General features: G+C 46.4%; 1 protein-coding gene across 2 annotated transcripts in view; it reads left to right on the top strand.

Annotated features, from left to right (window-relative positions):
* Window positions 1-23,714, top strand: part of CCNK (cyclin K) — a 29,885-nt gene extending 6,171 nt beyond the window's left edge. For both annotated transcript variants that reach the window (XM_040256961.1, XM_040256962.1), the window contains 10 exons: window positions 8,399-8,648; window positions 9,319-9,400; window positions 10,852-10,983; window positions 14,922-15,027; window positions 15,531-15,588; window positions 16,318-16,487; window positions 16,807-17,078; window positions 17,727-17,760; window positions 20,123-20,194; window positions 22,358-23,714. In XM_040256961.1, coding sequence (XP_040112895.1) covers window positions 8,452-8,648; window positions 9,319-9,400; window positions 10,852-10,983; window positions 14,922-15,027; window positions 15,531-15,588; window positions 16,318-16,487; window positions 16,807-17,078; window positions 17,727-17,760; window positions 20,123-20,194; window positions 22,358-22,983 — 1,749 coding nt within the window. In that variant the 5' untranslated portion in view covers window positions 8,399-8,451 and the 3' untranslated portion in view covers window positions 22,984-23,714. The remainder of the gene's footprint in view (window positions 1-8,398; window positions 8,649-9,318; window positions 9,401-10,851; window positions 10,984-14,921; window positions 15,028-15,530; window positions 15,589-16,317; window positions 16,488-16,806; window positions 17,079-17,726; window positions 17,761-20,122; window positions 20,195-22,357) is intronic.
* Window positions 23,715-24,040: the final 326 nt, after the last annotated feature.

The raw sequence follows: 24,040 nt of genomic DNA, 5'->3' as shown, positions 1-24,040 counted from the left end.
GCTTATTACTAATCTATATTAGGATCTTTAGGATGAGCAAAGAGAGTTTCTGAGTATTTGGAAAAGTAGGCTCATAGCCTCAAACTGGCAGAGCTTCCATTAAAAGAAAGCTAGTGGCACAAATCATATTTCATTTTGTTACAAGTTTACTAGACTGATGGGGGATAATTTCCTAAGGACACTGAACATAATCCCACTTCATGTAATAGATACCAGAGTAAATGTACACTGAATAAGGTCTGGTTAGATGGATTTATAGCCATTCAAATTGCCAAATCCCAAATGTTGATCAATAGGTTGATGTCAAGTCAACTTGAAAAGAGTTCTTTGGAGATAAAGCTACAGGGCTCTGGTCTTGTTTTCACTCTGGTTAGCACTTTTTTTTATTACCAACCTTAAATATGTGAGGCATGCTTCTCAAATTAATAAATATACTCAAAATCTGTAGTAATAGTTAGCAAGTTTGTTAGATGACACTTAGATTCAAAGCATTCTTATAGGCTGAAATTATAAACCAAAATTAACAAGATATAGATTTGCCAAGAATTACTGAATTCACAAAACTTTAGTTGTGTGTTTGTGTTTGAGATGAAGAAGACCTGACTTGGGGGGCGGGGGGTAGGTTGTATGATGTAATGTTCCATTTACAGAAGCAAACTGTAAAGTTTTCCCCAAATAGGGGAAGGGTGGTGTTTCATTCACTCTAATGACAAATTGTGTTTCTCCCATTTACTGACTGTGGAGTGAGGCAAGTTGCTTCATGTCTCTTTGTCTCCATTTTCTCAGGGATAAATTGTGAGGATAAGAAAACATAGCTTGCGGGCATGCTGCAACTCAGTGGACACACAGTGGGCATGTTGGTGAATATTAGTATATTCACTCATACTATGCAGATTATATGAAGAATATTGTTTTCCACAGTTGATTGCTAATGTTTAGGGAGGCTCTTGAAATACCAAAAGCCACATTGAGAAAACAGAGCTGTTTCTTTACCCAAAAGAGAAAGGAAAAGAAAAGTTGTCTTCACATATTTCAAAGTCAATCAGTAAATAAGGGAAAGGTATTTTCAAGGCTTAGAGGGCTAGGTGGGAGCTACAAAGTTGTTGAAAGGTAGATTTCTTTCATTCATTATTCTGCGCCATCTATGTACCAGATCCCAGAGATGAATCGAACAGATAAAAATCAATATAATGGTAATGCAAAAGTAATGTAAAAACCAGTTATTGATACCTAGCAATAGGCCGCTTTGTCAACTATTAAGGTCCCAATGGAAATGGCCAATTGAAAGTGAATGACCAAATGTTACTGTTTAGAGGCAGTCTGTGTACCAGATGAGAAAATTGAGTAGTGACCTTTACTGTTGATTCCAGTTTGTAAGTATCCGTAATTCTAAATGTTGAAAATGCATTTAATCTTTTCTCAGTTAAAGTGATACATTTAAAGCACATTCCTCAAGGATGCTGTTAAAATGCCTTGACATGCCACTTGTTCACGGAGAGATTTTTACTTTGTGGAGCTCATAAATCTCTCCATCATTTTCACAGTAGTCATGAACTGCTAATGAGAAAATTTATAACTATGGAGTCTTGTGAAAAAAAAATTGAAGAGTAATAGGGAACAGGGTTCTAGAACCGAGGTTAGAACTGTTTCAGGGGGTTACTGATTTAGAGGACTCTATTTACGTGACTTATTTTCACTGTGTTGCGCCTATTGTTCATCCTGTCCTAGAGTCTAACAGCACACAGGGTAGATTATTAGCATGGGTTTTGGTGATGACAGCAAGGTAAAATGGATTTGAATTCTTTTCCGTCCCTATTTAATCCCTACTGGACTGTTTCTGATCCTTTTCTCCACTCTGTCCCTGTCTTCTCAGAAGAGGTCTTGGCACTTTCCAAAGAGAATGGAGATGCTCTCTTATGATTTATTTTCTCCCCCTTAAATGACTTTTTAAAATATCTTTCTCACACTCTTCCTTCCCTCTGTCTCAGAGAAAAAGCAAGCTCTTTTTTATTATCCCTAGGCTTTTTATTGTCTCTGGGCCCCTTAACCACGCAGTGGCTTGCTCAGCCTCTTCTGGTGACTGCTTCTGGCTACCAGCATCCTTCATTCTCCTCTGTGCTGAAGAAACAATAACCTGTTTCATAGCCTGTTCGTTCTTTATCACCCGTACAGTTTCCTTCTGCCCTACTGCACCTCCAGAAAATCTCTTCTGTTTACACATGTTGTACATGTCTGCTTTATTGAGATAATAGTTCACAGATCATACAAACCACCCATTTAAAAATGTACAAGTCAGTGAGTTGTGTACCCACCACTACACTGAATTTTTAATGTTTCATAACTAATCACCAGTCCTAGTAACCTTTTCTTAATTCCTGGCCTTTGATTTTTCTTTAGCATTTGTTGCTGTTGGCTAGTGCCTCTTACTTAAAGCTGGTATTCCCTTGATTTCTTACGTAATTAAGGGTGGAAATTTGCCTACCTTTTGACCATTCCTTCCCTTTCTGTCCTTCCTGCTTCCTAAAGTTCTTCAGAGTTGTGTCCCTGTCTTCACTCTCCATCTTTCTGTCTGTGAACATGACATTATCTGTCACTTCTATATAGGTGAATCCCAAGTAGATGAATCCTTTCTAGAGTTCAGTAGCCCCGTTTATGAGTCTGGTGGTTATTTCTGCACAAGTATCTAGTAATTATAGAACCACATTCTTTCCCTCCTCTATCAAAACCAATTTTTTTTTTCACACTTAAAACATAGTAAATTAACTGTGAAAGTCAAAGTCGCTCAATCACGTCCGACTCTTTGCGACCCCATGGACTATACAGTCCATGGAATTCTCCAGGCCAGAATACTGGAGTGGATAGCCTTTCCCGTCTCCAGGGGATCTTCCCAACCCAGGGATCGAACCGAGGTCTCCCGTGTTGCAGGCGAATTCTTTATTAGCTGAGCCACAAGGAAAGCCCAAGTTAACTTCACTCTCAGAGAAGGTAATATTGAAGAGAAAAATGGGGAAGAGAAAGAGTTTTGTTAACTATACTTCAATTTAAAAAACAAAACTCTTTCTCTTCCCCATTTTTCTTTTCAATATTACCTTCTCTGAGAGTGAAGCAAACGAGTCATCTCTTGCTGTTCTTCGCCTCGTGGCCAATTGTGATGCCTCTTTCTCCCAAGGCCATTTGTGGGGCCGAGGCCTTGTTAGGCATAGTTTCAGCAGCTGTTACAGTCTTCTGACTGGTCATCTTCAGTGTGTCTCTAAACTGCCCCCAAGGCATCATGTCCCCCAACTTACATGCTTTCTTGTTTTCCTTGACACTGGGATTCCCTGATGGATTCTGGCATATCTGTTTCTCTTTGTGTCTGCCTAGAATGTAAGCATCTGGTGGGGTTGAGAGCGTGCCTCTCCTGTTTCCTGTCATGTCATTGAGGCCTGGCTCATAGCAAATGTGCAGAAAACAGTTGAATAAATATAGACAGATATATTTGAATGAATATGGGGAAAATATTTGAATGAACATGGAGAACTGTTATTTTAATATGTTTTAGAGACTCCCAATTAGTGTACTGTGAATAAATTACAGATATGCTGAGATGTCTGTCCCCTCAGGCAACTGGCCAGTTTCCCTCTGCTCTACAAGAACACACACGAATGTTTATTACTGTTATTAATAATTGAAAACCAAAGACATCTCAAGTGTTCATCCACAATCAGTTCAGTTCAGTCACTCAGTCGTGTCCGACTCTTTGCGACCCCATGAATCGCTGCACGCCAGGCCTCCCTGTCCATCACCAACTCCCGGAGTTCACTCAGACTCACGTCCATCGAGTCAGTGATGCCATCCAGCCATCTAATCCTCTGTCGTCCCCTTCTCCTCCTGCCCCCAATCCTTCCGAGCATCAGAGTCTTCTCCAATCAGTCTTTGCGTGAGGTGGCCAAAGTATTGGAGTTTCAGCTTTAGCATCATTCCTTCCAAAGAATACCCAGAACTGATCTCCTTTAGGATGGACTTGTTGGATCTCCTTGCAGTCCAGGGGACTCTCAAGAGTCTTCTCCAACACCACAGTTCAAGAGCATCAATTCTTTGGCGCTCAGCTTTCTTCACAGTCTAACTCTCACATCTATACATGACCACTGGAAAAACCATAGCCTTGACGGGCCTTTGTTGGCAAAGTAATGTCTCTGCTTTTCAATATGCTATCTAGGTTGGTCGTAACTTTCCTTCCAAGGAGTAAGCGTCTTTTAATTTCATGGCTGCAGTCACCATCTGCAGTGATTTTGGAGCCCAAAAAAATAAAGTCTGACACTGTTTCCACTGTCCCCATCTATTTCCCATGAAGTGATGGGACTGGATGCCATGATCTTCGTTTTCTGAATGTTGAGCTTTAAGCCAACTTTTTCACTCTCCTTTCACTTTCATCAAGAGGCTTTTTAGCTCCTCTTCACTTTCTGCCATAAGGGTGGTGTCATCTGCATATCTGAGGTTATTGATATTTCTCCCGGCAATCTTGATTCCAGCTTGTGTTTCTTCCAGTCCAGCGTTTCTGATGATGTACTCTGCATAGAAGTTAAATAAGCAGGGTGACAATATACAGTCTTGACGCACTCCTTTTTCTATTTGGAACCAGTGTTGTTCCATATCCAGTTCTAACTGTTGCTTCCTGACCTGCATATAGGTTTCTCAAGAGGCAGGTCAGGTGATCTGGTATTCCCATCTCTTGAAGAATTTTCCACAGTTTACTGTGATCCACACAGTCAAAGGCTTTGGCATAATCAATAAAGCAGAAATAGATGTTTTTCTGGAACTCTCTTGCTTTTTCCATGATCCAGTGGATGTTGGCAATTTGATCTCTGGTTCCTCTGCCTTTTCTAAAACCAGCTTGAACATCTGGAAGTTCACAGTTCACGTATTGCTGAAGTATGGCTTGGAGAATTTTGAGTGTTACTTTACTAGCGTGTGAGGTGCAGTTGTGTGGTAGTTTGAGCAGTCTTTGGCATTGCCTTTCTTTGGGATTGGAATGAAAACTGACCTTTTCGCAGCAGAACGTCTCAGCTTCAACGCAGTTAATCCCTTGTTGTGAGAGATTCTTCTGTGCGTTAAAAAAAATGCTCAGCTATATTCATGACCTCTAGCCACTGGATACCAGCAGCAGCCCCCCAGTTAGGACCACCAAAATTTTGCCACATGCACATGCCAAAACATGTGCCCTGGGGGGCGAATTCACCCCAGGTTGAAAACCCCTGCTGTATAATAATAATGCATCAAGGACGAACCTCACAAACATAATATTGAGCAAAAGAAGCCAGTTGTAAGAGAGTGATAATATCTCATTCCACTTCCTTTAGAAACAGGAAAGACTGTCGGATGGGAATAGGAGTCAAGATGATGGTTATCTTTCCAGAGGTGGTGATTAGGAGAGGAATGAGAACTGCTGGGGTTTTGGTGGTATTCTACTCACCGACTGGATGGTGCTACACAGCCATGTTCATGTTGTGAAAATTCATAAGCTAGACACTGAAAATGGGTTTACTTTTCTTTTTGTAGGCTATAATGCCCTTAAGGCTGGCTTCTGAGTCCTTTTGTAACTTTTACTTTAGGACTCAGGAGCTAGCCTGAAAGAGCTGTTTTCCAGTGGCTGTAAACTGGACCAGTGGGAGCGGCAAATAATGGTAGTGGTGGGATTATAACTCAAAGAATAAGATAAGTATTGATGAGCCCATCCTTGTTTAAATAAATGATCAAATAAATAAATGAGAGAGAAGCAACAAATCTTTCTTATAAAAGAACTCCAAGTGATGTTGAAGGAAGGAAAGAAATAGAAAATCGCCACTAGAACACCACAGTACTGATTGCAGGCAAGATCCTCAGAGGAATGCTAAAATTAATAGCTGATACTTCTAAGAGAAACAGGTACTTTGCATACTGTTTTGCATTGCAAAATACTACCCACCCACCCACCCCAAAGACGTAGCCATCCATACTGACAAGCCCTCAGGCAGCGGCGCTTGATTCCCTTGTTTCCCTTACCCTGGAGTGTGGCCTGGACCTTGGGGCTCTCTTTTAAAGAACAGAAAATAGAAAGTGAGAAATAGTGACTTACAGTGAGAAACTGGCAGCCCCGGTCATCAGCAGATGAGCACAGTGAAGCAGCAGAAAAGCAAGCCATCCTGCAGTCACTGTCGCCTCCCGTGGTTCGATGAGAGGGGCGCTGTAGGACATTCTTCCTCAGAACTCCAGTCTGTTAATAGGAAAGTGTCAGACAGACCTAAATCAAGACAGTTATTATCTTCTAGTACTCTTCAAAACTAGGAGGGTCAAGATAAACAAGGAAAGAGAAACGTATAAAAAGATACTAAGGAAATGTGAGCCCCGAATGCAGTGCAGCATCCTGGGTTAGATCCTGGAGCGGAAAAGTGGCTTTTGGAAAAATTCAAAATCCAAATCAAGGCTAGATAGTGTAGTTAGTAAGTTTCCAGAATTGATTTTTTTAAGGGAAGCTGGTTTAGGATATACGAAAATTCGTCTTTACAGCTGTCTTTACAACTCTTCTATAAATGTAAAATTATTTTTAAATAAAAAGTTGTTGTTTTTAAGTGAAAGCCATGTAAAAGGATGTACTCAGAGAAATCTCATTCCCATCCCAGTTCTTTACATTCTGTTCTCCCATTCCTTTATTGGTGACCAGTTTTTTTATTTATTTTTTTTTTTTTTAAGTAAAGATATCTATTTTTACTTTCCCTCTTTTCTTACATAGATACATACTAATGTTCGTAACCATGTATGCTGATCCTGGAAATTTCTCCACACCCATAGTTAAAGGTCTTTCTCAGTCTGTCATAACAGCTGCATGGCACACCGTTTGTGTTAATGGACCATCTTATTCAGCTACTGCCCTAATGGTGGGCATTCGCATTGTCTACAGTTTTTGCTGTTATAAACAATACTTTGAATGACCTTGTGCACCTTTGTCTCCAATCTGTGATGATATTGTCCCAGTAGATACTTGGAAGTGGAACTGCTAAATCAAAGAGCAAATGCTGCTGCAATTTTGTTACATATCGCCAGATTCCCCTCTGTGAGAGTTGTTCCATTCTGTACCCCCACCAGCAGCATATGAGATTACTTGCATTTCTCTGGCCTTGCCAGCAGAATATATTGTCAAACTTTTGGGCTTTTTGCCAATCTGATGGGTGAGAAATGATATCTCAGTACGACATCTGATATATACCATTTTCTGGGTATAAGATAAAGCAAATATATAAATGGTACAACTGAAGATCAAGTTTTTCAATGCAAAGGAAACATATAGATAGATACACACACATACATAAATGAGATCAAAGATTAAGAAAAAACCAGCTCTTGATTTTTGCTAAGCATCTGATTATGAGCTCTTCATATATACTGAGGCTTTAGTAAACCAGTCTCCCCCAGCTCCCATCCATTGCCCAGTTCAGTCACACAGAGCGTAAGTACTTCATTCTTCCTGTTGAAGGAAGACCACATTCTCTTTAGAGCTCGCAGGTGCAAGGAGCCGGTCCGCCCCCTGTCACTTTTCTGACCGAAAGTTAGGTTTCCAGATTAACTGAAGGCCCTGGCCCAGAGCCTGGCTACCCGGATGCTATTTTCTTGCTGAACCAGACCAATCTGGTTCTAGCTGCCTCCTCAGAACCTTTTCTCTGCCCTGTATGAAAATTCCTGTTTTCTGATCCAATTTACAATAATTTACATATTACAGTGATCTCTAGGTGAGAATCCTTATTTATTGTTTTCTTCTCTCAGCTTAGAGGTTTTAGAGAATTTCTTCATTCTGAATGAAAGAGAAGAGGATGAGAAAGCAAGAAAAATTTAAAGGCACTTCTCTCCCTTGTAGACCACCTCCCTTCACCCTCTCACCCCAGATCCTACACCCCTTTGATCGATATTGCTCTGTTCAGTAGCTTGTTCAGATGTTAATTCATCCAGTATGGTGGCTTTTCCAAGTGAAAGTACCTAAATGGAATCAAGTGAACTAAAAAAGGGAAAATTTGATTGGATGCTAGATGGAAGAAATGGATAATTTTGGTGCATAAGTCTTTTGGGTTAGGACAGACCTAGGTTTTACCAAAGAACAGAATGTAGACCAGCATGAGGGAGCTAGGTCTAATGAAGAAAGGCAGAAAGAAATGAGACAAATGCTCTTCCTTTTAAGCTGTGAAATACGGAATTTATCATACTGCGGGTCACTTAAGTGTTAAACTGTGTTTGGAGATGAGCCTGGTCTTTTAAATGCCCATCAGTAGTGTGTCTTCTATTGGAAATTTTTTTATCAAGTACAAACCTATAATTGTAGATTGTTTATAATGATGGAGATTGTTTAATGTGAGGTATCCCTTTCCAACATTACTTCTTCTCTTTTTCTCAGGATTCTAACATTTTTCCGAAAGTCTTTTGAAAAGAACAAGTCTACTTCAATAAATGAAGGAGAATAAAGAAAATTCAAGCCCTTCAGTAACCTCAGCAAACCTGGACCACACAAAACCATGTTGGTACTGGGATAAAAAAGACTTGGCTCATACACCGTCACAGCTAGAAGGACTTGATCCGGCCACTGAGGCCCGGTACCGCCGAGAAGGGGCACGGTTCATCTTTGATGTGGGCACACGTTTGGGACTGTATCCTGTTTCTGAAATCTACAATAGATGGGCTCCCCACCACCACCACCAAGAATTAAATTAGGCATTATAGATGAAAGAGTAACATCCCTGACCAAAACAGCTTTTAAATATCTTTCTTATTTAAATGCTACTTCAGATTTGCCTGGCTCCTTCGGGGTTTTCTATTCCCTTTTTACCACTTAAGTATGTAGACTTAGCCACTGAGCTTGTGACCACCAGGATGGAAAGTAGCACCCACTGATCACAGATGAAGTATATCTAAGGATAGTGAAGCCCTGCCTTATTAAACCTTCCCAGGTGGCTCAGTGGTAAAGAATCCACCTGCCCATGCAGAAGATGCAGGGCCAGCCCCTGGGTCGGGAAGGTCCCCTGGAGGAGGGCATGGCAGCCCACTCCAGTATTCTTGCCTGGAAAATCCCATGGACGGAGAAACCTCGCAGTCCATGGGGTCTCAAAGCGTCGGACACAGCAGCACACGGCACACACACCTTATTAAAGCGCAGACTGCAGCTTGCACCAGAATCCTGACACCTTGAGACACCCATGCACTTGCTTTGTCACTGATGATATTTGCTTTCCCACTTCTCTTGTTGTTGTTTGCTTTTATTGTTTCTCTGCATTTAATGAAGACATAACTCTTGGCCAAAGTCCTTAACCAGAACAACAGACACTATGACACCCTGGCAACTGGAATAATTTATTTTCATCGGTTCTATATGTTCCATTCCTTCAAGCAGTTTCCAAGATATGTAAGTATTTTAATTATATTATAATTCTGTATCATGTTATTATTTCTACATAGTTCAGTGGACAGATTGTAGCCTCTCTTATTATTATATTTTCCAGGAAGTATTCATTTTTGTATGGTATGTACTATATATAAACAAAATCAAGTTCAAACTTTGTTTTTTCCCAATTAACGATATTAAAATATTTTTTGACTTTTTTATTTAAGTCAATATGAACCATAATCGTGTTGTACTTAGTGTACTTTACTTCCTTGTTACCTTTCCCAAGATAAGATTGGCCTTACGGTTGAGACCCAGCAAAGGCCAAGATGGCATAGGAGTTCTTTGTTCCATGTCAGTGAGTCTTCAGTTACTTTTTAAACCTGTCCTGTGGGAGATTCCACCTCCAGTAGTTTCCGGTCCAGGACAGCTGGTCTGATGAATACAAAGCACACGTAGAGAGCGATGCCGTGGGAGAGGCACAGGAGAAGGCTAGTGCTCTGAGGGTTGGGGTGGGGTCGGGAGGTGCTTCACTGCATCATGGAGGAATGGGGGGAAATGCCAGGGAGGAGAGGCCAGCCTGAATGAAGCCTTGGCGGTTAGTGGGACCTTGCTGTGCTGAGATAGAGCAGTCGTCCACCGGAAACCAGCCTGAGCCAAGCTCTGGGGGAGGTGTGCAGCCAGCCAGGAGCCCCGTGGGCAGGAAGGGCATGGTGGGACTCTGGGTGGGAAAGCAGTCTGAGCTAGACTACTGTGGGCCTTGAATTCCAGACCGGGGAACTGATGTGATGGGAGGGTTTTATGAAGAAGACGGAATTAGACATAGCAGGAAGTTAGTCTGCTGGGGCTTCTTCTTTTGCTGAGATTTCCTCAGTTTTGCACGCGTCTCTTCCTCACTAGTTTGTGGTATTCTCAGAGGAGAGACCGTGTCAGGATCCGCTCTGTACTCCAGCACGGTGCCTGACTGCCGTGTAACATGTGGTCAGGATTCTATGAATGGAGGGGCACACAGAAGAGCAAGCAGGCAGAGGGAAGCTGGAGACAGAGCAGTGAGGAGGCCGCCGTGACAGAGGAGCTGGCCTGGAGTCAGGCAGTAGGAAGGAGGAAGGAGAGCACGGGCCGTGGCACGGGATGGACACTCTCTGAAGCAAGGCTACTGGGCAGGGAGGCGGTGTCTCTAAGAGCACAGCATCAAAAGAAAGCTTGTTTCTGTGACTTTTTCTGTCTACATGATGTACATGGCATTTTATTCAGAAAACTATATTTAAAATAATTTGTGAAGCCGAATTAGAGGTCACAGTGTGGAATGTTTGTATGTGGAGTTTGCTTCAAGCTTTTAGAGTGCCCTAGTGTTTATGAATGGGAAGAGCAAGACAGGAAGGGAGGCGCCCCGGTTGTTATGAAGGCCCCAAATCTTTCTGTTTCTGGGTGAGCCCTGATAGTGAGATCAAGAGCTTTTATCTTCCTTTTAGGTAACAGGAGCTTGTTGTCTCTTTCTGGCTGGGAAAGTAGAAGAAACACCAAAAAAATGTAAAGATATCATCAAAACAGCACGGAGTTTATTAAATGATGTGCAATTTGGCCAGTTTGGAGATGACCCAAAGGTAAGAATCATAACTTCCTATGCTCGGGTCTTGATTGCTCAGGGCAGCATTGTGGCAGAGTTCCTTGTGTTGGCAATGGCTGTGGCCCCAGTGTCTGCCAATCCCTGGAATCCCTAAGAGGCCTTTATACAGATGACGCTCTTCCTTGTTTCTGTGAGTAAGGAGTGGGGATAACGTATCCTACACTTGGGTGGCAGCAACTGATGTGCTTTGTCGGCCTCTGAGCCCTTCGGGAGCAGCAGCACATAGAGCCAGTAGGAGCAAAGTTCCCTCGTGGCTGTTGGCGCTCTCAGGCCCAGAAGCAGGTTGGCTTCTTGGGTTCATCTCTAGCCGGCTTCTGGGCGGACAGAAGTGCAGGTGCTCTGTGTGCGCGCTGTTTGTCTTTTGCTTCCCAAGAATGGTGGAAGGCACGAACACTTGCAGACACCCAGGTTAACAGACTGTCCATCTTGTCCCTTCCCCACAGCACCTGCTGCTGTCAGGAAATGGTGGCAAAGTAATTGTACACATCCTTTTATTATGTTCTAAAAAGACCACTTTCGGGGTGGGTAGCAGCTTTCCTTCTTCCCTGTTCATGTCAGGATCTCCCGTTATGGTCCTTAAGGCACTGATGAGAGTTATCCTTTATGACATTTATCACAGCTCATAATTATGTAGATTTTTTTAACCAGGTCATCATGCAAAGAGTATTCCTTTTCTCAGTTGTAGTCTGTGAGCGCTCAGACCCTGTCTGTTCTGCCTGGTGCCTAATGTTCCCTCCTGGCTGGACAGAGTAGATGTTCAACAGATACTTGTTGACTAAATGACAGACTGAGATTGTGGGAAGAAACTGAGAATCACAGAAATGCAAAGCTGACCAGACAGAGATGTTCGGCGCACCCACAGCCGTGTTTCTCCTAGTCAGCTGGTGTTGCTTCCCATGGCGGTCACCCTCCCTCCGCCCCACAGAATCTGTGTGTGTGTATAAAGCATGTGTCTGTTAGTTTTCCTTCTTGCTTCAAGGAGGTGGCAGAGGCCAGAGTGCTTTTGCACACTCTGTGGTTACGGTAAATGGTGGTCCTTTGTAAGTATTGTCAGTGTGGGTAACCCTGTCCCTTGAACTTATTTATAAATCCGTTCACCTGTTTATAAAAATGGGAACCTATGACAAATTCATAACTAACAAGGGTCATAAATGTATTTTATTAAAGTAATGTAGCACTGGATATTTCTGATGCCATAGGTTTTTGATTTTCACGGAGCACAGAGACTTCTGTAGAAATGGATTGTGCTTTAGTCAGGTCTGGTCACAAGGGCAGAAGGACCCTGTGGCTAACGAGCCGTGGTTACTCAGGAGGAGTCACAAAGATCTGGAAGCTGCAGCCGCGGGTGTGTGTTGTCCAAGGTGCCTTTGGAGGAGTCCTCTTCTCCTTTCGACCTTAACCCCCTGTACCAGCACATCAGGAACCTGAGACCTTCACCAGGAGCAGCGAGGCTCAGTACCCAGAAGCCAGCAAGTGGGGCCATAGCCATGCTCGTCAAGCTTTTAAGCAGGCCAGCTTGACCCACAGGGGTAGAGGGGCTCTGTAGCCCACACTGCTTTCTCACATGTAGTCTCCCTACGCCTGACTGGGTGTCAGGGCCAAAGGAAAGAACCTGGGTCTGGGAGCAGTGGGGACACGGTGACAGGTGCTGTCTCGATGGAGAGGAGAGGAGGACGGAGGCCGTGTGAGCACGTAAGAAAAACAAGGTCCTGAATCGTGTCCCAGTAAACTTTGCCCGAACTATGTGATTTCTCCCTGTTACGTTAATATCTCACATACTCAACAAATACTTGTTCCAGGCTTGTGTTAATCACTAGACATAGGTAGCAGTAGGGCTTCCCTCATAGCTCCATCAGTAAAGAATCTGCCTGCAGTGCAGGAGACCTGGGTTCGATCCCTGGGTCAGGAAGATCCCCTGGAGAAGGAAATGGCAACCCACTCCATATCCTTGCCTGGAAAATCCCATGGACAGAGTAGCCTGGTGGGCTTCAGTCAGTGGGGTCGCAAAGAGTCGGTCATGACTGAACGACTAACACAGGCAGCAAAACAGGCGTGGCCTTTGCTCGCATGGATTTTACAGTCGCGTGGTGGGATAGATTTTATAGTCAGATGTTCAGATAGCCAGTGACCTGCTTATGAGTCGTGATAAATGGTGTGAAAGGTTATTAAAAGGTGTGGTGAGGGCTTTCCATCTGGGAACCTAGGCAGGTGCTCCAGACAACTAGTATGGGGCCAAGGGAAAGTTCCCTGAGGGATGATGTTGGCACCCAGACCTGTAATTATCCCTTTAATTGAGTATCTGAAACACAAAGGGAGGCCAGGCCTTGAGCTGTCTCGTAACACTGTACTGTATGGGCTGCAGTCTGGACACTTGTTAAAGAGTGTTCCCAAACTTAGAAGACACTGTGACACTTCTGGGAAACAGGTGTTGGCAAAAATGCTGAGGGGTTGGGGTGGAGGAGACAGTGATGGTGGGATCTTTTTTTTTTTTTTTTGTACTGTATGAAAGTGTTAAGACTTGAAAAAACTTTCCTGAGAGAACACTTGGGAAACTTGGGTGGAAGCACATTCACCCTGCCTGCCCTGCCGTCTGGAATAACTCGTGATAGAATCCTCTGCATCCTGTGAACTGATACCATACTTGAGCCTAAAACCAGTTACCTACATGGCTTCTCTTCCCAGAGTTAACAGATTTATGTAACTGTTAACAATGAGATTGTCAGTCTCTCGAAAACTCTCTCTTCTTCAGCTCAAACAAGTGATTCTAACTGTTCTTGCCACACAGAGCATATTGATAGTATTTTACAATCAGGTGAAACTGTCTTAATGTAAGTGCTCAGTCAGGCTGTACAGCGGTTGAATTCAAGAAGTTCTTGTTTATTAACTAGTTAGGAAGTATAATCAAAGGAGATCCCATTTACTAATAACAGCAGTAAAATAATATATCCAGGAATAAACCTTAAAAGAAATTTATGGAAACCATGTTGGGGCTGGGAGACTTTAGAACTATGAAAGGACTAGAAAGAAGATTTTCATTAACAAATTTTTGATAGGAAGATACAGTGTAATTAAAAGGTCCATTCTATAAATCAGTGAGTTCCCACTCAGAACATAGTGGCCTTCATTTTTTCTAGAACAGTACCAAATAAAATGATATTAAAATGCAGGTGTTAGGGGTAACATGCAAAAACAAGAAACGTTTTTTAAAAGAGAAGTAATAATTGAACTGTCCCTTCCAAATGTTTAATCTCTTTGGTTCTGGTACAGAAATAGACAAACAGATCAGCGAACAAAAAAAAGATTGTATGTGCGCACACATGTGTATATGTATAGGTAGCTTAGGATGTAGTTTGATAACAGAACATGATGATTTATTCAATAAATGACATTGGGAAAGCCTGTTTCAAGAAGGTAAAAGATTAAAAACACAGTAATGATGTGCCTCATTCACACACACACTTTTAGCTGGTACAATTCACTGTCCAGGTATCCATGAAGCTGACACTGTTATAATCTTTCTTGCTTAAAATTTTCAGTGTAAATACCTGAAAGATTGCATTTTTTAATGGAGGTTTGGAAGGAAACCAAGTTTTGTTAATGTATCTATAAAGTAAAGATCTGTTTTGTAAAGGGGGCTCAGGTGTATTGAAAGTAATAACATTTCTGAGAATGTTTGTTTCCAATAATTTTAAAAATTAACTCTGATTGTTTTGTTTTCCTACTTGTAGTTCTTTTGAGAATTATATCATCTCCTGAGCATGTTAAAGGCCTGAGTGGGAGAGAGGAGAAAGGGAATGAAAAATAGTTTCTAAAATAGAACTTGGGAGAGAGAATAAAAGGAAAGCTCACTTTTTTAATGCTGTTTCAGACCTGTGATTGAAATTACTACCCCAGCATTTGTTATTTCATTTTTAGGAAGAAGTAATGGTTCTGGAGAGAATCTTACTGCAGACCATAAAGTTTGATTTACAGGTAGAACATCCGTACCAATTCCTACTCAAGTATGCAAAACAACTCAAAGGTGAGAAGAAAAAATGTTATGAAGAGAACCTCTTCATTCTGAAATCATCTGTATAATAATTTGATGACACTCAAGATTACACTTCTTAAGAGAGAAAAGCAGAAAGTTCAGTGTGTGAAGTACACATGCCAGACAATTCATATTATAGCTGCTAATGCTGTTTCCTTTTATGTATAAACAGACTCTGTCATCCAGTTGCCAAGTGATTTGAGGCAGGAAAATGAGTCAGAATTTTTTAAATAGCCTAATAAAATCAGCCTCAGAGCCAGGTTTCCCATAAATGGTGGTTCAGTGTGGGTCATGCGGAAGGAGCACAGAGGTGGGCCCTGGGCCCGCTTGTCTGTCCTTGGCTCCCCTGCCCTTGGCTCCCCTGCAGCTGCTCTTTGCTGCGTGTTAGCACTGCTGCTGAGCGCATGGTAGACTCTAAATAAGTGCTCGTTGCCTCTTGTTTATTGTTTTTTCTTTCTATTGCTACTAATTTGCCTTCTCTTTCCCATCTCTAGGTGACAAAAACAAAATTCAAAAATTGGTTCAAATGGCATGGACATTTGTCAATGACAGGTACACGTGTTCACAGTGGTTTAATCATGGTGTTTTCAAACAGGCAGAGACTTCATGTGTCATCTAACCCGAACCCCTTATTTTGTAGTGGGGAAACTGACTTGCCCCAGCTTTAGGGCCCAGTACACGGCAGAGCTGGGGTTAAATAAAATCCAGGTCATCTGCTTCCCAGCAAAGGGATAACCTGTTACGTCATGGTGGTACAAGGTGCTGAAGCCTTACCACCAGCTTGAAACAGAAGTCCAAAACAATATACCAGAGAATTTTGACAAGTAAATACTTAAATCCATTTGATTTTGCAAAAGTTGCAGAGTATGTATCTGCAGTTTTATACTTTTTGTGATGGTTCTAGAGCCTTGATGTTCTTATAGCCCAGAGATCTAATGAGGTACTGTATGGGGAACAAAATGCCCACGAGTAGCGTTGCCTCACGTGAGGAGAAGGGTCAGCACCAGGATTCCAGCCACTTAAGAACTTAAGCAATTTCACCTGTATTTCATGGCATAGCAGTTTCTGAATGTGCTGGAATTCTTCTGTCTCTTTAAGGAACAGACAGATTAGTAGCTGTAGTTAAGTAACTCACTTCAGTACATTTAGAAGGCTAAAAACTTGCTTATTGATAATACTGTATTTGATCATGTATAGGGGATTATAAGCAAACAGACATTTGGATACAGCATAAGAGTTTGTTCATCCAAGTCAAGTCACCTCTTTTTCTTGTTGAACTAGTCTCTGCACGACCTTGTCACTACAGTGGGAACCAGAGATCATAGCAGTGGCAGTGATGTATCTTGCGGGACGTTTGTGCAAATTTGAAATACAGGAATGGACCTCCAAACCCATGTACAGGAGATGGTGGGAGCAGTTCGTGCAAGACGTCCCTGTGGATGTTTTGGAAGGTACGGGGCTTGCTGAGCTTTCTGCAGGCTGATCATTCTTCCCTGGGAGCCTTGAGTCCCGAGAATGGATTTTCCCCAGTAGGTACACACAAACTATTCTTTAATTAAATTCTCTAATATAGAGTGTTCATTCCATCCAAGCACATTGTTTTGGTGAACTGAAAATGCACATCAGTGCTGCACACACCAGAGATGGGTGATTTATTAATACAGATACGACCCGGCATAATGGTCCTTGTAGGGAGGAGCATCACAGCTGCAAGGGACATGGGGGGATTTTAAAACCTTGTGAGGAACGCAATTGTTGCCTCTCGTTCAGACATCTGCCACCAAATCCTGGATCTGTACTCACAAGGGAAACAACAGATGCCTCATCATACCCCCCACCAGCTGCAGCAGCCCCCATCTCTCCAGCCTACACCGCAAGTGCCACCAGTGCCACCGTCACAGCCGCCTCCAGGCCCCGAGCCACCCCAGCCCCCACAGAAGGACTCACAGCAGCCGGCCCAGCAGCCGCCGCCGCCACCCGCCCAGCCACCCAAGAAACCATCCCCGCAGCCTAGTCCCCCCCGGCAGGCGAAGCGAGCCGTGGTGAGTGCGCTGGCTCAGCGCGGGGCAGCTGGCTCCCCACACAACCCCCACTACCACCACCCCCCCCCCAACACACACACACACTGCACGTATTCCCCTTGCTGAGGGATCGCCCGGAACTGCAACCTCACCGTTTGCATGTCCGTGGGCAGCTGGACCGCTGGTGTGGTGGGAGGGGAGGCCTCTGGGAGCCAGGGCAGCTCTGTCCTCCAGCTACTGCTGTTGCTGTGCCGGGGTCCCAGAACCTGCCAGGGGTCATTTGCGCGTCTGCACACTGCTGGGGTAGGTGTCTCCCTGGTCTGTCAGTGACGCGGGATATCTTTAAAGGTCCCTCCCCACGGTAGGGGGAAGACCTGCAGGACAGTGGCAGGGCAGCAGGCCCCACTCACCACGGTGCCAACAGCTCGAGGAGGGCTCAGGGCTCACTGCGCAGAAAAGCTAGTCCTTCTGTCCAATTTGAAAGGGAAAGAGGAGGGAGGCAGAAAGGATCCGTCAGGTGCCGTGGTTTGCTCTGCAGGTCCAAGCCAAAGTTAATTTCGGTCTGAGGCCGTGTTCTGGCTATGATTCTGCAGTGCCTGAATAATCAGTTTTTCTGATGATTACTTTTCAGAGTCTTGGTTAACCACTGTGTATTTTCTTTTGTAACAGGTTGTTTCTCCCAAAGAAGAGAACAAAGCAGCAGGTAATTTGCAGTTCTTGAGTTTCCTGTTTTAGTTTTATGTGTTGTTTATCAAAACTGTAGATTCTTAATCAAAAAATCATTTCCTTTCAGATTTAGGTTGACCTTAAAATTTAATGTTGGAGCCCATCAAAAACTTTACCCTACCTGCATTGTCCTCTCTGTGTATTCCCTGAGTGTGTGTTTTTGGATTGTACTCTAACAGAAAGTGTCAGTACAAAGAAAAACACAAGCAGCAGTGAAAATGTGCTCAGCAACACACGGTCGCCCAGAGAAGGCAATGGCACCCCACTCCAGTACTCTTGCTTGGGAAATCCCATGGACGGGGGAGCCTGGTGGGCTGCAGTCCATGGGGTCGCTAAGAGTCGGACACTACTGAGCGACTTCACTTTCACTTTTCACTTTCATGCATTGGAGAAGGAAATGGCAACCCACTCCAGTGTTCTTGCCTGGAGAATCCCAGGGACAGGGGAGCCTGGTGGGTTTCCGTCTATGGGGTCGCACAGAGTCGGACACGACTGACGCGACTTAGCTGCAGCAGCATTTATTTTTGAAGGTTAGTTAAGCCCACTGCAGTCAACAGAGTGAAGGCCCCCGGGCCAGGCAGAGAGCAGCAGCGTGCAAGTAGAAAGGAGGGGAGCCACAAGCCAGGGTGCCGCCTGCTGCTTACGGGGCCAGGCTTCTTTGCAACACCTATATGCCCCATATTTGTGGAGCCCAGAGTTGGTTAATTTGTTTGTGTGCTGGAAACCACAGGGTGAGGGAAGCCTGGACGATCACAGAGGAGAAGACGAGAGGCGCTTTGCCTCCGACTCGGCTGGCCGGGTGGTGCTGACCCCCATGCAGGCACAGACTGGGTGTATTTCTGATTCTGTTTTCTCTGTCGCTTGGTTCCAGGGTAGGAACCCCGGGAATTATTTATTGAACTGTTGTGAGACCTTCACGTTACAGTAAAGCTACATTTTTCTCAGGATCTTTGGGGAAATGATGAGTTCAGTACAGGGGAGATCTTTTTTTTTAGCTCCAGATGGGTAGGCAGCAAGTGTGAGACACAGAAGAGGGGGCTGTGCTCTGTTTCACATGGGTGTACGATCCGCTGAGCCGGTGCCACCCCGTGAGAGGCAGAGACCAGCCTGGTGGGCCTCGGAGGAGGGCTGATGCCAGTCAGCTGGGGCTGACAGGGTGGAGTCCTTAGGTGGATGAAAAGTGATCAGTGGAGTTGAGAATTTGGGAGAAAACTAGAGGAAGGAGTGTTACTGGACTGTGGGTTAAAGGGGAGTAGCTTTTGCTAGACTGAAGGTGGGATGGAAGCAGGGACCATGCCCGCCTGGTGGAGGGTGGATACTGCAGACGCTGGGCGCTGCTGGGTGTGTGAGCAGCAGATGGCACGGTCTGAGTTCATTCGGTTCAGAAAGTTTCCTGGCAGCGCTCACGGCACGCAGACAGGGGAATGGGGTCGGGGGGATCTCTCAGGAAGAGGGTAAACAGGGTCTGTCCCGAACCTTGAAGTCAGCCTGTGTCTGAGATGGAGGAAGCCAGGAATGTTGAGCAACTCCAGAGCAGAGCGGTGTACAAGCTAGAATAGAGCAAGTTTCAGGAAGAAAGAACCAAAAATACAAACAAGAAGATGGGGTGCTCTTTTGGTTGTATGCATACACTCTTTCTCCTCGTGTCCGGAAGATACTGGACGCAGTGCAGCCTGTCTTGGCCACTTAGCCAAGTGGTCACTGGAGGTGCCAGTTCCATGCAGCCGCCCCACCCCAAAGGGTGGGCTGTGTGCTCTGCCCCAAGTGGTCCCGACTGCTTTGCTGTTACATCTGCTCGTGTCCAGCCTCCAGTTAATGTGCTGATAACTGGGAGTAAATATTTTTGAGAGAAAATAAACTCGGATGTGCCTGAGCAAGAATTAAACAGCGGGAGTTGCTCCTGTGCACACTCGGGGCCTTTCTTTGTGTTCTCTGTGTTAGGGTGGACCCCGATGGATACCACTTGGCACCTGAGATTCACTCCACTTCTCTCAGGTCATTGGAGGGCTTGTCTTAGGTGGTCAGGAGAAAACTGGGCAGATTCAGAAAACGGGCTGGCCATTTTTGTTTTGGGCGGGGAGGTGGTGAGAGGTGTGGGGCGTTGGAGGGGCGGAGGCGGGGGGACAGGGGGATGTGTTTGTTTGATTTCCTTTTTGTTCTTTTAAAAGGATGGTTTAGCCAGTCTGTCCTTAGCTTTCCTTAAAGCCTTCATATCTGCCTTTTCCAAAAAAAAAATTCCTTAACGGTACATTTTTCTCTTCCTTCTCTCTCTTTCTCTCTCTGTGACATGTTTATTCTACATGAAAAATAGCTTTTTTAAATCTATTTTTTCTTTTTAGAACCACCACCACCTAAAATTCCCAAAATCGAGCCCACTCACCCTCCATTGCCTCCAGCTCATCCGCCTCCAGGTAAGTGCTGCTGGTCTCTGGGAAGACCAGCTTTTCTCTCTGCCTTTTTGAAGGACAGATTTTGGAAGTCCTGGGGAACATTTCTAGAAGAATTTCAGATATTTAAAAAGACATTAATGACCTGGATGTGGATACTCAGTGTTATCCAACTTTTTGCGACTCTGGACGGTAGCCTGCCAAGCTCCTCCATCCATGGAATTCTCCAGGCAGGAATACTGGAGTGGGTTGCCATCTCCTCCTCCAGGGGATCTTCCCAACCCAGGGGATTGATCCAGAGTCTCCTGCATTACAGGCAGATTTTACTGTCTGTGCCACCAGGGAAGCCCCTGGAACACAGAGAGGGTCGAGGCGGGTGGGAGTTGGGGAGGGTGCACACTGACCGGGAAAGATGTGTTCTGATGACCCACAGGGTCTCCCAGTCGGTCTGCATCCTCTCCAGCCCCCAGCCCCCTTCTCCTAACCTCATTCTCCCACTCTTACCCTGACTCCACACCATGCAGCCCCCTCCCCCCTTTCCCCCCTCTGGATATATTCTTGTTGCAGCCAGATACACTTTTCACAGTGGAAACAACTTCCCCTCTGAGAAATTCACAGATTTACACCAAGGGCAGTCCCAATTCTCAGGCCTAAATACTGGAAGTCTTCTGTCCTGTCTCGTTTTTGAGGGTCTATTCCCTGGAGCCCCCCATCAGACCCCAAGCTAAAATCAGAGGGCCCCCACAGGGAGATGTCTGAGATGGAGCTCCTGTCATGAACAGTGCTAGTGGTGGGGATGTGGGCGGGGGTGGTGTGGGTGCATCCAGAAAGGAGGGTAAGGGGCATGAGGCAGGGGGCTGGACTGGAAGGGGTTCGGGCGAGTCTGCACTCCAGCTTGAACATCCCGGAGAACTGTTTCCACTGACCTGGAATCTCCCTCTGCCTGTCAGAGGTGTCATTTTTCTGGCCTCCATGTGACTCCAAAAGCTGCGTGAGGTCTATGTCCAGGACTTCTGCCCCTCCACGTCCGTGTCCGTCGTTCCCCGCCCTTGCCCACCTTCCTCCTCCTGTGGCTTCGGAAGCGGCAGCCCTGCTGGCCCTGCTGCCTCCTCATCACCCATTCCTCCTGCCCCAGCCCTGCTGGCAGTGGCCCCATTGGCCCCTCTGCAACCGGCGCCCAGGCAGGCCACAGCTCCTCTCAGAAAATTGTTTTTACAGCCAGATAAGTGAGGATGTTGTGAATTCTAAGCATATCTGAATATTCTCTGATCTCCTGCATCCAGAGATGGTAAACTACCCAGGAGAAATGAATTTAGAGTGAGGTTTAGGAAAACAACAGCCCTGCCAAGTTAGGAACATTGTCCCGATCTGGGCAGGAGCGCAGTAGACCTCAGGCTCCGGGCTCCAGCATCTGCTTCCTGTCGGCACTGTCTCTTCTCAGTACACTTGGAAGAGGAAGCACTTGTATGTGGAGTCATGTGGAGAAAAAAGACTGCAAAGTGTTTCACAGGCACCCAGTCAGCTAGGACACTTCCGCGACATCGCTAGAGAGAGAGGCGGGAAGTTGTAAAGAACTTCCCTTCTTTACCTGTGGCATCATTTTGGAAGGCGAAGTGTTTCGCTAGAGAAGGCGGAAATTGGTGTGTGTTTGCTGAAGGGTGGGAGGTGCTCCAGAGACCTCTGAGCCTCTGGGGGCCCAGGGAGCTGGGACAGGGCACCGGTCAGACCTGCCGCGGTAGAGAGTGGGGGGTGGCGGTCAGAGACTGGCCCACGTGTTGTTAACGCCCGGTCACCAGCGTGACCATCTCTCAGCAGACAGTGGTGTGGTCTGGTCCCAGCCTGGGCTCGCCTTTCTTTGGGGTCAGAGATGGGCAGAAAGAAGGGGCCCAGCACGTGTTTGTGCTAGATGGGGGGCTGGGGTGGAAGAGCTCAGGACCAAGGAAGGCAAGGTGGAGAGCCTGTGGCGGAAAACGAGCCGACAGCGTCAGCATGCCATGCTGTCTGGCCGCAGAGGCTGCGTGCTGCTCCTTGGGAAGGTGGCCCACGGCGCTGCGACAGGGCCGGGAGCCCCAGGGGTGACTGGGCTGCGTGTGGAGCCCTGAGGGGGCGGTGTCCCCCACCTCCACACCCCGCCCTGCTGGGGAGGCAGCTGCTTGGGCCGGCCTGTAACCCGTCTCCCCTCTGCAGATCGGAAGCCACCCCTCGCAGCCGCCTTGAGTGAGGCCGAGCCTCCGGGCCCCGTGGAAGCCAGTGACCTCCCCAAGGTCCAGATCCCTCCTCCGGCCCACCCGGCGCCCGTGCACCAGCCGCCACCGCTGCCGCACCGGCCACCGCCGCCACCGCCCTCCAGCTACATGACGGGGATGTCCACCAGCAGCTCCTACATGTCTGGGGAGGGCTACCAGAGCCTGCAGTCCATGATGAAGACCGAGGGCCCCTCCTACGGGGCACTGCCCCCTGCCTACGGCCCGCCGGCCCACCTGCCCTACCACCCCCACGTCTACCCACCCAACCCGCCCCCGCCGCCCGTGCCCCCGCCCCCTGCCTCCTTCCCGCCGCCTGCCATCCCTCCCCCAACTCCTGGCTACCCCCCGCCCCCGCCCACCTACAACCCCAACTTCCCACCCCCACCCCCTCGCCTGCCCCCCACCCACGCGGTCCCGCCGCACCCGCCCCCAGGTTTGGGCCTGCCACCGGCCAGCTACCCGCCCCCGGCGGTGCCCCCGGGGGGACAGCCCCCTGTGCCCCCGCCCATCCCCCCACCAGGCATGCCTCCTGTCGGGGGGCTGGGGCGGGCAGCCTGGATGAGATAACCTTTGACGCCTCTCTTTTCCTTTGTTGTTTTTTTAAAAGTTTTTCTAATCGACTTGAAAAGTAGTTTAAGTGGGTAAGCAGCCGGGTACCTTGAATAATCTGGACAGTTGCACTATGGGAAGAAGTGGACGGGACCCTGGAGATGAAATTGGGGTGCTTCCTCCGCACCTGGAGAGTGGGCACGGCGGCCCTCGGGGGTGGGGGGAGAGGGGGGCAGACGGCCGGCTGTGACGCCACTGCCTCTCTGGTCTCAGCCGCGTCCTCGGGCCCTGCACTGGGTTGCTTCATACTGGAGAGAATGTTCACCAGCCGTGTTGGTCCATCACGCAGCTTCAGTGACGAGTGCGTTTCCTTCTGGAAACCAGTGCCTGTTTTTCCTGGAAACTCAGTTTTCAGTAGTCCAGTTCCTCTGAAGTCAAGCTCTTGTCATTGCTGTCATTCACGGTGTTCCCACCCATGGCTCCCAGGCCAGATGAACGGCTGTTTCATTTAGAGAGAACCCATACCCATTGTGTTGAAGTTACTCTGAAGGGGTTTCCTTGCTTGGATGGCTCTATTCTTCCTCCAGGGAGAATAGATGTTCTTGGAAGTAATGTATGTTTACATCAATTTGCAAATTCCTATACATAGAGATATATTTTTTAAGTGTGAATGTAACAACATACTGTGAATTCCATCTTAAACGAGACTCCTTCAGTCAGTTACCCAAATAAAATCAGTTCTGAAATGGCCCCTTTCATTTGTTACGGGCAGAAGCAGGGGGGCTCCTGGGGTTTGCAGCCCAGAAGCGGGTCTTCCTGGGGGTACAGGAGCAGGGCATGGAGGAATGGCCCCCAGGAGATGGCCCAGGAGGGCCTTCGGGGGCCCGCCTCCCACATCAGGCACCGGCATGGGCTTTCTTGGGAGGAAGTAGTTGAATGGGATGCTGGTTTGGGCCGGTCCGTCTCCCTCCATAGACAGGTCCCTGGGTCAGACCCGGGTTTAGATCCAAAACCCTTTCCCCCCAGCTGGTCTGTGACTGGAGGCCCTGGAGCAGCAGGCGTCAGCCCCACCATC

Source organism: Oryx dammah, unplaced genomic scaffold (genome assembly GCF_014754425.2).
Source record: "Oryx dammah isolate SB20612 unplaced genomic scaffold, SCBI_Odam_1.1 HiC_scaffold_16, whole genome shotgun sequence".
Taxonomy (NCBI): Eukaryota; Metazoa; Chordata; class Mammalia; order Artiodactyla; family Bovidae; genus Oryx; species Oryx dammah.
Note: the sequence above shows the minus strand (reverse complement) of the source record. Positions and strands in the feature narration are given on the sequence as shown.